We start from the raw sequence: 14,882 nt of genomic DNA, 5'->3' as shown, positions 1-14,882 counted from the left end.
CAAAGTTGTTTTGCTGTTTAAGGAAGGTTTTAAAAATAAACTAGGGAATTATAGGCGGGTGAGCCTCACCAGTTGTGGGTAAGTTATCAGAAGGTATTCTCAGGGGTAGTCAGCATGGTTTTGTGTATAGTAGGTTCTGCCAATCAATCTTATGGAGTTTTTTTGAGGAAATTACCAAGGAAGTTGGTGAAGGCAAGGTAGTGGATATTGTCTACGTGGACTTTAAAAAAGCATTTGATTAGATCCCGCACGGAAGGTTGGTCAGGAAGACTCAGTCACTCAGCATTCAAGGTGAGATAGTAAATTGGATTAGACATTCGCTCTGTGGGAGAAGCCAGAGAGTGGTAGTAGATGGATGTCTCTCTGACTGGAAGCCTGTGACCAGGGGAGTGCTGCAGGGATCAGTGCTGGGTCCATTGTTGTTTATTATTTATGTCAATGATCAGGATGATAATTAATTGGATCAACAGATGAAACCAAGACCTGGGGTGTAGGGGCAGAGAGGAGGAGTATCGGAGTTTGCAGCAGGATCTGGACCAGCTGGAAAAATGGCAGAATGAACTTAGTGCAGACAAGTGTGAGGTGTTGCAGTTTGGTAGCACCAACCAGGGTAGGTCTTACTCAGTGAACGTTAGGGCACTGATGAGTGGGGTAGAACAAAGGGGTCTGGGAATACAGGTCCACACATTTTAATTCCACGTCCCATTCCCATTCTGATATGTCTATCTATGGCCTCCTCTATTGTCAAAATGAATCCAAACTCAGGTTGGAGGAACAACACCTTATATACCGGCTGGGTAGCCTCCAACCTGATGGCATGAACATTGACTTCTCTAACTTCCGTTAATGCCCCTCCTCCCCTTCTTACCCCATCCCCAACATATTTAGTTGTTTGCCTGTTCTCCATCTCTCTCTGGTGCTTCCCCCCCCCCCACCCCACCTTTCTTTCTCCTGAGGCCTCCCGTCCCATGATCCTTTCCCTTCTCCAGCTCTGTATCACTTTCGCCAATCACCTTTCCAGCTCTTAGCTTTATCTCACCCCCTCCAGTCTACTCCTATCATTTTGCATTTCCCCCTCTACTTTCAAATCTCTTACTATCTTTCCTTTCGGTTAGTCCTGACGAAAGGTCTCGGCCCGAAACATCGACATCGCTTCTCCCTATAGATGCTGCCTGGCCTGCTGTGTTCCACCAGCATTTTGTGTGTGTTGTTGTTCCATCGTTCTTTGAGAGTGGTATCACAGGTAGACAGGGTGGTAAAGAAAGCTTTTGGCTCATTGGCCTTCATAAATCAATGTATTCAGTACAGGAGATGGGAAGTTACATAAGATGTTGATAAGGATTAATTTGGAGTATCGTGTGCCGTTTTGGACATTGACCTACAGGAAAGATGTAAATAAGCTTGAAAGAATGCCGAGAAAATTTACAAGGATGTTACCAGGACTGGAGGACCTGAACTATAGGGAAAGGTTGAATAGGTTAGGATTTTCAACCTACATTCCTTGGAATGTAAAGACTGAAGGGAGATTCAATAGAGGTATAAAAATTATGAGGGGTATAGATAGAGTAAATGCAAGCAGGCTTTTTCCACTGATGTTGAGTAGGACTACAATTACTCATGGGTTAATGCTAAAAGGCGAAAAGTTTAAGGGGAACATGAGGGGAAACACTCATAAGAATGTGGAATGAGCTCCCAGCACCAGTGGTGTATGCAAGCTTGATTACAACATTGAAGAGAAGTTAATTTAGGTACATGAATGTTAGGGATTTTGGAGGGCTATGATCCTGGTGCAGGTCGATGGGAGTAAACAATTTAAATGGTTCAGCATGGACTAGATTGGCCGAAGGGCCTGTTTCTGCGCTGTACTTTTCTATGACTTCAAGACACAGAAGAAGAATTAGGCCATTCTGCTAAACCACGCAATCATGGCTGATTTCATTTTTCAAACCCATCCTCCAATTTGTTATAGAACCACCACTCCACCACCAAAGATGCAATGGCTAGTCACCCAGCATTCCAGTAGATATACCAATTCTTCACTGCTACTGACTAATTTCCTCAGAGATACCCATAGCTACAAGGACTGCAGCCCCACTTCCATCTTCACTGGGTAAAGAAGATGGACGAGAGAAAGAAAAATTCAGCCTGACCAACGGACTGAAACACATCTTGCCAGTTTCAGTGTGTACAGCTTTGAAGGAGGTTTCGGTTGTTGATTCTTCCCGATTGAGAATGGGGGTTGGAGAGGATAAGCACAGAGAAAAACTCAGTGGCCACTTTATTAGATACACCAGTATACCTGATTATTAATGCAGGTATCTGATCAGCCAACCACGTAGCAGCAACTCAATGCATAGAAACAGGGATAACGGTTTCAGTTGTTTCAGTTGTTGATGTTTGGGCTGAACAACAACTGATCCTCTTGACTATGTCTACAGTTGTTGTTCAGACCAGACATCAGAATGGGGAAAAAATGTGATCTAAGCGACTTTGACTGTGGAATGATTGTTGGTATCCCCCAGGGTGTTTTGAGTATCTCAGATACTGCTGATCTCCCTAGGATTTTCATGCACAGCGATCTCTGGAGCTTACGGAGAAAAGTATGGAAAACGAAATATCTAATGAGCAGCAGCTCTGTGAACAAAAATGTCTTGTTAATGAGAGAGGTCAGAGGAGAATGGCTAGATGGGTTTGTTATGAATGTGAAGCAACTCTGAGGGGCCAAAGGGTACAAAGTCGCCCCCTCCTTTTTGAGAATTGCAAGATCGCTATTAATTCGGGTCTGAGACCCAGGAAATGAGAGAGAGACATCCAGAATACACAAGGTTTGGAATGTGTCCTGACCTCAGCGGAACGGAACCATTGATAACAGTCATTGTCTCTTGGAGACGGAATTGTGTATTGAGTACTGTACTATTCATTGAAACCCCTCAGGGGACAACCAGAGTGGTCTGGTTGAGGGATTGCATCATCCCAACCTGATTGACATCTGAGACCCCGTGAGTAAGGATAAAAGAGGGTCTGGGGAACAACCCCTTTAGACGCACCAGGAGAAACACTGGAAATCCAGTGACAGCGTTTTATAGCAAAAGCCGGTGGGGGCTCGCGTGCGTCCTCCCTTGCCTGGGTTGGCGGGCTCACCACGGAAGAACGGCTTTAGCTAAAGGAGAGGCCACAAGTGAACGGCCACACCAACGGGACTCCTGACGGATTGAAATCATAAAAGGAAAGCCGGCAAGTTTTTCTCAAGATCTCTCTCTCCAACCATTGCAACACAGTGGTCCCCAATGGCTGCAGCCTGCATGAACTGAGTGAACTTTATATTTCCATCGGACAATACATTATCCCCTAGACAACGACAGAGCTTATTTCTTATTGATTATTATTATACCCGCACTTATAGATTTAGTATTGATGATGCATATTATCTGTATATTTGCATTGATATTATTTTTGTGTATTTTTACTAATAAATACTGTTAAAAATAGCATCATCAGACTTCAACGGACGTCTCCATCTTTGCTGGTAAGTGACCCAGTTACGGGGTTCATAACAGGTTCAAGCTGACAGGATAGTTACTTAAAATAACCACACATTATAATAGTGGTGTGCAGAAGAGTATTTCTGAAGGCACAACACATTGAATCTTGAAGTGGATGGGCTCTAGCAAGGGTCACCAACCTTTTCTGCGCTGTGGACCAGTTTAATATTGACAATATTCTTGCAGACCGGCCGACTGGGGGTGGGGTGTTAATCACGACTGGAATACAGCGATACACAAAGGGGGTCCCTTATGTCCAATCTATTCTGCAATTTAGTTTTTGTGGCAATCAGCACTTGCTTCTGTCCCGCTTGCTCACATTTTTTCTGCTCAAAAAACTCAACGGGTTTGTCTTTAAGTGCAGGGTGCTTGGACTCAGGGTACTGAAGCAGTTTTGAGGGCTTCATTGCCTCATTAGACAGCTTCCAGGCCTGAGCTTCAGCCTCCGTGCGCCCGCCAGCAGACACCTTGGTCAGGTGCGGCTGGTCGTGGATGGGGTGAGAGGTCTTTGAGTTATGTTATTAGAACTCCTGATCGATGGAGAAAGGCTGCACAGCTCATGCACGTAAATATGAAGGGTTATCATGATCCAAAACCTGCACCTATGAGTACTGTTATGACAACAGAGGAGACGGTGGTGTCTGTTACTGGGATACCAGAACTCCCTGAAGTCTCCACAAGACTCAGAAATTCTGATGTTTTGAAAAACCTTGATGGAAAGACTCAACATTTGCAGTCCAGTCAGCAAAAACAACTGAACAGTTTAATTAACAAGTATAAAGGTTTATTCCCTGACATTCTAAGGCTGTGCACGGCTGCGGTGCATGACGTAATTGTAGATGACGTTGATCCCATTAAGTAGCACCCTTACAGAATAAAATAAGTCAAAAATAAAATGGTTGTACAAGAAATTGAATACATGCTAACAGCCGGCATACTTAGGCCATCCACCTCAGACTGGGCATCACTGTGCGTGATTGTCCCTAAACGGGATGGGAGTATGAGATTCTGTACTGATTACGGGAAAGTTAATGCAGTAACTAAGACAGATGCTTATCCCATCCCAAGAGTGGATGACTGTATTGACAGAACGGGGAAAGCTAAATACTTTACAAATATTGACCTATTGAAAGGTTACTGGTGTGTCCCTTTAACAGAAAGGGTTAAAGAAGTATCTGCATTTGTGACACCATCTAGATTGTACGAGTACAATGTTTTACCCTTTGGGATGAAAAATGTTCCAGGGACATTCCAAAGGATGATGAATTCAGTGATTCAGGGTTTAGAGAATACTGGGGTTTATATTGATGACATAGTTATATGCAATGACACCTGGGAGGAGCATATCTCAGCAGTAGAGAAACTGTCTGAAAGGCTGTCCAAGGCAAATCTCACTGTAAACCTCGCTAAAAGTGAACTTGGCCACACCACTGTCACGTATCTTGGCTATGTAGTAGGTCAGCGCCAACTGGCACCTGTGAAGGCTATTGCTGAGTTTCCTGTTCCGACGGGCAAGAAAGTGTTGCGGAGGGTTTTAGGAATGGTTGGGTACCTTTGCCAAGAGGCATTTGACTGCTTGAAAACCATTCTGTGTTATCACCCTGTGCTCAACGCACCTGATTTCAATAAACCATCTTCAATCGCGGTAGACGCTCGTGGTGAAGCTGCTGGGGCAGTATTTTTGCCAAAGGACGATGATGAAATTGAACATCCAGTAACTTATTTCTCAAAGGAATTTAAAGTGCATCAGGAAAATTATGCCACTGTTGGAAAAGAGCTGCAAGCACTCATTTTAGCAATGCAACATTTCAATGTCTACATACGCCCTTTGCAGAAACCACTTGTGATTCACACAGACCATAATCCATTAGTGTTTCTGAGGAAAATGAAGGATGAGAATAGAAGGTTACTTAACTGGAGTCTGATCTTGCAAGAGTATGACATGGAAATAAAACACGTGAAATGTACTGACAATGCTATAGCAGATTGTTTGTCTAAATGCTAAGTTTGCAATGCTTTGCTATGTTACCTGATGTACTACATGTACTAGACATGTATTGCTTTAAGCTGTATCATCAATAGTAAAGACAAAAATTTTGCTGTTTCATCAAAATTTTTCCTAAAAGGAGAGAGGTGTGACAAGATCTGAAGGACTATTTTAAAGTGGACTGTTCTTTTAACAAGAGAGAGAGGGAGCGAACAGCTTGTGTGCTATTTCAGGGAGAGAGAGCAACAGAAAGTCTGTGAGTTCCCTTGGAAACTGAAAGGCGGAGCTATATGATGGACAGCTCGTGTTCTGCACTTGGAGATATATGCAAGGTCAGTCGACTTTTTAATCAGGCACACAAGACGCACAGGAGACACATGACGCCAGAGGCAAAGAGGACACTGGTGAGCTTCGTGTACCCACGACAAGGGTAGGGTTTTTGCTCACAGTGTGGACAAAGGAGTGAGCGGTGGAACGCTATCGGTGTGTTCAATCCTGGCCTGGGTTGATAGCGTTACCGCGGAAGACTGGCACTCCACTTCCTGTGGTCACAAGTTGGTGACTTTTAAGTAAGTTTTGGGAACAGGAAGACGACGTGGAGGATCAGCATCGGCATTGGGAAGACAAACCAACACTCTCCAACTCTACTCAAACCAAATTCCACAACTGAACTGATTACTTACCATACCACCGTAAGACTGTATCACCTGATCACCTGAGCTGGGGAAGCTTGGGACCCTTATCTACTCACCTATATATATCCGCATATACTTTGCTAACCTGTTTACCTTACCTTGTTTTATATAACTTTATTCATGTAGCTACTAATAAAATAGAGTTTATAACAGAAGACTCAGACTCCAGGTGTGTCCATTTCTGCTGGTTCCTTTTAATCCGTTATGGGGTACGTAACACTTCCCGGTGGTCGCGCAAGGTGGCCGGTTACCCGAGGCCAACCAGTGATACTTGGCGCGAGGGTATCAGTGCGTTTAGGCGACTGATGGCCTCGCGTGTGTTCAAGTTCAACAGCGGGCGTGACAGGGAATGGGGAAAGGTGCTGCCGACTCATATCGTTTCCTCGCGGCCCGGTGGTTGGGGACCACTGGGCTATAGCAATAGAAGACCATGAACCTACTACCAGTGGCCGCTCTATTAGGTACAGGACATACTGAGTGTTTCAAAGATTTGCGCAATTCCTTGTTAATTCTTAAGTGCAGAAAAAAATAACCAACATAACCGGAAAAAGTGTTCAACCCAGTAATAAAAACAAGCTTTCTCCGGATCAGAATTACCTTATGGGCCTCACATTCTACAAGCAACAAATGCTCCCAAATACTAAAACACACAAAATACTAAATGCTTAATGAAGAATGTTGGAAAATGAATTAAACATGATATTTCAGTGTTAAGGTACAGAACTTACCTTTGCAACACCAGAAATGACAATGGTACTTTTCTTGATGGGCGATTTCAGCTTCTGCTTCGCAGACTCAGTAAGTTGCCGAATTGCAGCCTCAGCCACTGGGTCGGTGCCACTCAAATGCAGGAGTTCTAAAACAATTTAAGATTGAAATGAATTCCACACATTACTTCTGACTGGGCCGGTTGATGTAACCAGCAGAAAGGGTTAATGTAAAAGGAACCAGCAGAAGAAATCTTTGGCCGTTTCGAATTAGTGAAAAAGGAACACGTGAATCAGAATCAGGTTTATTATCACCGACGTGTGTCGTGAAATCCATTAACTTAGCAGCAGCAGCTCAATGAATGATAATATAGAAAAAAAGAGAAATTAAAATCAATTAGATTAAAAATAGTGCAAAACTGAAGTAATATATATTTAATTAAAAGTGAGGTAGTGTTCATGGGTTCAATGTCCATTTAGGAATGTATGGCAGAAGGGGAAAAAGCTCTTCCTGAATCATTGTGTGTGTGCCTTCAGGCTTCTGTACTTCCAACCTTACAGTAAAAATGAGAAGATGGCATGTCCTGGTGCCGGAGGTCCTTAGTGATGGATGCTGCCTTTCTGAAGGACTGCTGCTTGAAGATGTTTTGGATACTACAGAGGCAAGTACCCAAGATGGAGCTGACTAATTTTACAACTTTCTGTAGCTTCTTTCAGTCCTGTATGGTAGACCCCCCACCCATAGATGCTCTCCATGGTGCATCTATAGAAGGTGGAGGTCTTAATGACTGACTCTCTTACATTGTTGGACAGAATCACATTGGATCCACTGCTTTAAATCAATTTTTTCAACTGAATATACATTTGATGAAAAGATGGAAATATTTCTTCAAGTACTAGAATCAGAATCAGGTTTAATATCACTGGCATACATCATGAAATTTGTTGCTTTGCAGCAGCAGTACAATGCAATGCACAGATAAAAAACTACAAATTAATCGTAAGAAATATTATATATATAAATTTAAATTTAAGTAGTGCAAAAATAGTGAGGTAGAGTTCATGGGCTGGCTTACTGTCCATTCAGAAACAATGGTGGAGAGGAAGAAGCTATTCCTAAAATGTTGTGTGTGTGTCCTCAGGCTTCTGTACCTCCTCTCTGATGGTAGCAATGAGAAGAGGGCATGTTTGAGTGATGGGGTTCATTGATGATGGATGCTGTCTTTTTGAGGCATTGTCTTTTGAAGATGTTCTGGATGCTGGAGAAGCTGGTGCCCCTAATGGAGCTGGCTGAGCTTGCAATCCTCTGCAGTTTTTTCCGATCATGTGCAGTGACCCCTCTATAACGGACAGTGATGCAACCGGTTAGAATGCTTTCCACTGTACTTATGCAGAAATTGTTTTCTTACTGGCATCCTTGTAATCTATTTTTCTTACCTTTATTTATGCATATCCTAAACCTGCATAACTGGCAATCAGCCTTTGACTGGTCAGTCTTTCAAGCTGCCCTCAGAATACTCTCACTTTCCACCCTCTCAAATTACTAATTCAAACCATTTCATCACACCAGATAACTTACAACACAATTTGTTCCCTTGCTGGCTCTCAAATGTGTAGATTTTTAAAAAAGCATCCAGAATGTGTTCTATGAATCCATTCGTCAAGTTAAAACCTCAATTTTATTCAACACTTTGTTTAAAACCTACAAACAGATGGCCACTGCCACCTACAATAGAACTGGCAGATGCAGTGAATATCCCCAAGTACTTTTTGCATACTGGAAGACTGGCAATTTTTGATGTATTTACGATTATGGATAGCGTGTGTAAAAAAAAACGGGATGAAAGATCCATTTTTATCTTAGATTTCCATCACCTGCATACTTCAGTTTTATACGATGTAATTAGCTTCATCTTCAATACTCAGCTGTCCAATATCAATAACTTCCATTTACTTACACACAGTAGCCACTTTATTAGGTACTTCCTGTACCTAGTTAAAGTGGCCACTGAGTGTATATTTGTGGCTGCAGCCCAACAACTTCCAAGATTCTTTGTGTTGTGCTTTCTGAAACGCCCTTTTGCACACCACTGTCATAACAAGGTTTAAGTTACTGTCAGCTTGAACCAGTCTGGTCATTCTCCTCTGACCTCTTTCGTTAACAAGTTGCTTTCACCCACAGAGCACCACGCTCTATAAATTCTAGGATTAGTTCGCATAAAAATCCCAGGAGATCAGCAGTTTCTGAGATACTCAAACCACCCTGTCCAGCACCAAAAATCATTCCACAGTCAAGTCACTTTGATCAGATTTCTTCTCCAATCTGATGTTTGATTCAAACAATCGAACCTCTTAACCATGTGTCCATGCTTTTATGCATCGAGTTGTTGCCACATGATAGGCTGATTTGGATATTTCCATTAATGTGCCTAACAAAGTGGCCACAGAGTGTACACGCATCTTTATTGTGGCAAGATAGTTCTGTGCTTTTCTATCAAATAAAATTTAATACCCAGCCACCGAGGGAACTGGTTTGCAGTGGTTGGTTCAATGTTTTTGCTTAGATTCAGCTGGTCATCAAAAACTTTGACAAACAGCTACAGAAGCACAGTGAAGAGGATTCTAACAGCCTGGTATGGAAACACCAATGCCCTGGAATGGAAAAGGCCACAGAAAGTGGTGAATTCAGCCCTGTCCATCACAGGCAAAGCCCTTCCCACCACTGAGTACATTTACATGGAGTGTTCCCTCAAGAAAGTAGCATCCATTGTCAAACACCTCCACCATCCAGGCTGTGCCCTCTTCCCGGTATTAGCATCAGCAGGAGGTAGAGCAACATGTTTGGGTTTACAGGCTTTGCAGCTTAAAACATAGCTGCCATGGGGGGGATTATTAAAATAAGCACTTGCAAAGAGGCCAGAATGGAGGAATACAGGTAACATGAGATGGATCTGTGATAAAGAGCATTACAGAGATAAACAGACAAGGTCACATATATTTCTTTTTAAGTTAAACACAGCATTACCTATCGAGAAGCCAGTATATAAAACTGCAGTTATAATAGGTTCTGACAGAGGCAGCAGGATTTTGGATGCTTGTATTAGAAATGGGACCATCTACCCATTATCCCTCAGCCTGTGATACAAACATCAATGACCAGGAACGGAAAAGTGATGGATTGAAATGGTGGATACAGCCCTGTCCATCACAGGCAAAGCCCTCCCTACCATTGATTATACTTACATGGAGCACTGCTACAAGAAAGCCGCATTCATTAACAAAGACCCCCACCATCCATGCCATACCCTCTTCTCGTCACTGCTATTAGGCAGGAGGTACAGATATCTTAGGCCCCATACTGCCAGTTATTACACCACAACCATCGGGCTCCCGAGCCGGCTTGGATAACTTCACTCACCTCAACTCCTAACTCATTCTGCAAACTATAGATTCACTTCCAAAGACTCTTTACAACTCATGATCTCAGTATTTTATTTGTACAGTTCGATTTCTTTTGCACATTGGTTGTTTGTCGATCTTAATCTGCTTACATATACTATTTCATAAAATTCTACTGCACTTCTTTTTCCTTGTTCGAGTTACAATCTTTGCTTTCTGGTATGCATTTACTATTCAATCAGTTGATTACCTCATCATTGCAACCTTGCAAGTTTGAAGACCAACTCCATGTTTAAGTTTGCTGACTGTTGGTGGCTGTATCAAGGGTGGTGACAAATCAGCATATAGGAGGGAGACTGAAAATCTGCCTGAGTGATACCACACCAACAACCTCTCACTCAGTATCAGCAAAACCAAAGAGCTGATTATTAACTACAGGAGGAGGAAATCAGAGATCCATGAACCAGTCCTCATCAGAGGATCAGAGGTCAGTAATTATAAATTGCTTGGCATTCTCATTTCAGAGAATTTGTTCTGGGTCCAGCACCTAAGCACCATTATGAAGAAAGCACGGCAGTGCCTCTATTTTATTAGAAGCTTGAGAAGATTTGGCACTTTGCCTAAAACTTTGGCGAACTTCTATAGGTACATAGTGGAGAATATCCTGACTGGAAACATCAATGACCTTGAGCAGAAAAAGCCTACAAAAAGTAGTGGACTCAGCCCAGACCATCACAGGTAAAGCCCTCCCTACCACTGAGCACATCTACAAGGAGCGCTGTCGCAGGAAAGCAGCATCCATCATCAGGGACCACCACCACCTGGGCCATGCCTTCTTCTTGCTGCTGCCATCAGGAAGGAGCTACAGGAGCCTCAAGATCCACACCACCAGGTTCAAGAACAGTTATTACTCCTCAATTATCAGGCTCATCACCAAGAGCGGATAAGTTCACTCACTCCAATGTTGGGGTGCCAACTGATTCGACAACCTATGGACTAGTTTTCAAGGACTCTACAACACTTGTTCTCAATTTGCACAATCGGTTGTCTTTTGCACACTGCCTGCTTGTCTATCTTTGTGTGTAGTTTTTCACTGATTCCATTATCTTTCTCTGTATTTACTGCGCACACAAGAAAATGAATCTCGGGGCTGTATATTGTGACATATATGTACTTCGATAATGAATTTACTTTGAACTTTGTACATGTAACATTTCACCTCTGACTAGCAAAACAATGCATAGATCACAGATTGTTTCCTATGGTGGGAGAGTCCAAGAGCAGAGGACACAGGCTCAGAATACAGGGCATCCTTTTAGAACAGAGATGAGGAAGAATTTCCTTAATCAGAGAGCGGTGGATCTGTGGAATTCAGCGCCACAGGCAGCTGTGGAGGCCAAGTCTTTATGTATATTTAAGGCAGAGGTTAATAGATTCTAGATAGGTTAGGGCATGAAGGGATATGGGGGGAAAGCAAGACAATTGGGGCTGAGAGGGAAAATGGATCAGTCATGATGAAATGGTGGAGCAGACTTGATGGGCCAAATGGCCTTAGTCTGGTTCTATATCTTATAGTCTATCACATGCACCAGATCTTTAGACTTGCCCGAGTATGTCTGGCTCCATTGCTTCAGTCTGCTGGATTCACCAATGTGTGGTTAATTCCCAATACTCAGCAACTACTTCCTCTACTGTGAGGTGAGTCAGAGTGACAGAACATAGAACATTATGGCCCTTTAGTCTACAACCTTTCTTTGTATTTACTGTGTATGCTGGCAAGAAAATTAATATTTGGGTAGGATATGATGACATATATGGACAGTGCCTATAAAAAGTATTCACCACCACCTTGGAAGTTTTCATGTTTTATTGTTTTACAACATTGAATCACAGTGCATTTGACTTGCCTTTTTTGACACTGATCAACAGAAACACTTCTCTGTGTCAACGGGAAAACAGGTCTCGACAAAGTGATCTAAATCAATTACAAATATAATTGATTGCGTAAGTATTCACCCCCTTTAATATGACACACCAAATCATCACTGGTGCAGGCAACTGGTTTTAGGAATCACATAAATACAAACCCCATTTCCAGAAAAGTTGGGATATTTTCCAAAATGCTATAAAAACAAAAATCTGTGATACGTTAATTCATGTGAACCTTTATTTAACTGACAAAAGTACAAAGAAAAGATTTTCAATAGTTTTACTGACCAACTTAATTGTATTTTGTAAATATACACAAATTTAGAATTTGATGGATGCAACAGAAGTTGGGACAGAGTCATGTTTACCATTGTGTTACATCACCTTTCCTTTTAATAACACTTTTTAATCGTTTTGGAGCTGAGGATACTAATTGTAGTAGATTTGCAATTGGAAATTTTGTCCATTCTTGCTTGATATAAGACTTCAGCTGCTCAACAGTCCATGGTCTCCGTTGTCTGATTCTCCTCTTCATGATGCGCCATACATTTTCAATAGGAGATAGATCTGGACTGGCAGCAGGTCAGTCAAGCACACGCACTCTGTGTCTACAAAGCCACGCTGTTGTAGCCCGTGCAGAATGTGGTCTGGCATTGTCCTGCTGAAATAAACATGGACGTCCTGGGAAGAGACGTCACTTTGATGGCAACATATGTCTCTCTAAAATCCTGATATATGCCTCAGAGTCAATGGTACCTTCACATACATGCAACTCACCCATGCCGTGGGCACTGATGCACCCCCATACCATCACAGATGCTGGCTTTTTCACCTTTCGCTGCTAACAATCAGGATGGTCGTTTTCATATTTGGCACGGAGAACTCGACACCCGTTTTTTCCGAAAACTAGCTGAAATGTGGACTCATCTGACCACTGCACACGGTTCCACAGTCTTTCGGTCCATCTGAGATGAGCTCGGGCCCAGAGAACTCACCGGCGTTTCTGCATAGAGTTGATGTATGGCTTCCTCCTTGCATAATACAGTTTCAAGTTGCACTTCTGGATGCAGCGACAGACTGTGTTAACTGACAATGGTTTTCCGAAGTACTCCCGAGCCCAAGTGGCTATAATTGTCACAGTAGCATGATGGTTTCTCAGGCAGTGCCGCCTGAGGGCTTGAAGGTCACGCACATTAACAGTGGTTTCCGACCTTGCCCTTTACGCACTGAGATGTCTCTGAATTCTCTGAATCTTTTCACAATATTATGTACTGTAGATGTTGAAAGACCTAAATTCTCTGCAATCTTGTGTTGGGAAATGTTCCTTTTGAACTGACTAACAATTTTCTCATAACTTTTGGCACAAAGAGGTGAGCCATGCCCCATTCTTGCTTGCAAAGACTGAGCCTTTGATGGACGCTACTTTTATACCCAGTCATGATCCCTCACCTGCTACCAATTAGCCTGCTTAATGTGGAGTCTTCCAAACCGGTGTTACTTGAATATTCTGTGCACTTTTCAACCTTATTTTAACTCTGTCCCAACTTTTGTTGAGGGTGGTGCAGCCATCAAATTCTAAATTTGTGTATACTTATAAAATACAATTAAGTTGGTCAGTAAAACTATTGAAAATCTTTTCTTTGTACTTTTGTCAGTTAATAAAGGTTCACGTGAATTAACATATCACAGATTTTTGTTTTTATTTCATTTTGGAAAATATCCCAACTTTTCTGAAAATGGTGTTTGTATTTAAATGGAGACCTGTGTGCATGCAGGCTGTTTCAATTGATTGTAGTAAAAATACACCTGTATCTGGAAGGTCCAACAGCTGGTGAGACAGTAACCTGACAAAAACTACACCATGAAGGCAAAAGAACACTCCAGACAACTCCACAAAGAGGTTATTGAAAAGCACAAGTCAGGGGATAGAGACAAGAAAATTTCCAAGTCACTGAATATCTCTTGGAGTACAGTTAAGTCAATCATTGAAAAATGGAAAGAATATGGCACAGCTGTAAACCTGCCCAGAGCAGGCCATCCTCAAACATTGATAATCTGTTCATAGAAACATAGAAAATAGCTGCAGGAGTAGGCCATTCGGCCCTTTGAGCCTGCACCGCCATTCAGTATGATCATGGCTGATCATCCAACTCAGAACCCTGTACCTGCTTTCTCTCCATACCCCCTGATCCCTTTAGACACAAGGGCTATATCTAACTTCCACTTCAATATAGCCAATGAACCGGCCTCAACTGTTTCCTGTGGCAGAGAATTCCACAGATTCACCACTCTCTGTGTGAAGAAGTTTATCCTCATCTCGGTCCTAAAAGGCTTCCCCTTTATCCTTAAACTGTGACCCCTCGTTCTGGACTTCCCCAACATCGGAAACAATCTTCCTGCATCTAGCCTGTCAAATTCCTTTAGAATTTTATACGTTTCAATAAGATCCCCCTTCAATCTTCTAAGTTCCAGTGAGTATAAGCCTAGTCGATCCAGTCTTTCTTCATATGAAAGTCCTGCCATCCCAGGAATCAATCTGGTGAACCTTCTCTGTACTCCCTCTATGGCAAGGATGTCTTTCCTCAGATTAGGGGACCAAAACTGCACACAATTCTCTAGGTGT

The 14,882-nt window shown here is 42.5% G+C and overlaps 1 protein-coding gene across 1 annotated transcript in view; it reads right to left on the bottom strand.

Annotated features, from left to right (window-relative positions):
* The window catches only part of LOC132393467 (C2 domain-containing protein 2), a 103,851-nt gene that overhangs the window by 9,244 nt on the left and 79,725 nt on the right, over positions 1 to 14,882 (bottom strand). Inside the window, exon 12 of the mRNA XM_059968738.1 lies at positions 6,953 to 7,080. Coding sequence (XP_059824721.1) covers positions 6,953 to 7,080 — 128 coding nt within the window. The remainder of the gene's footprint in view (positions 1 to 6,952; positions 7,081 to 14,882) is intronic.

Source organism: Hypanus sabinus, chromosome 4, assembly GCF_030144855.1.
Source record: "Hypanus sabinus isolate sHypSab1 chromosome 4, sHypSab1.hap1, whole genome shotgun sequence".
NCBI lineage: Eukaryota > Metazoa > Chordata > Chondrichthyes > Myliobatiformes > Dasyatidae > Hypanus > Hypanus sabinus.
Note: the sequence above shows the minus strand (reverse complement) of the source record. Positions and strands in the feature narration are given on the sequence as shown.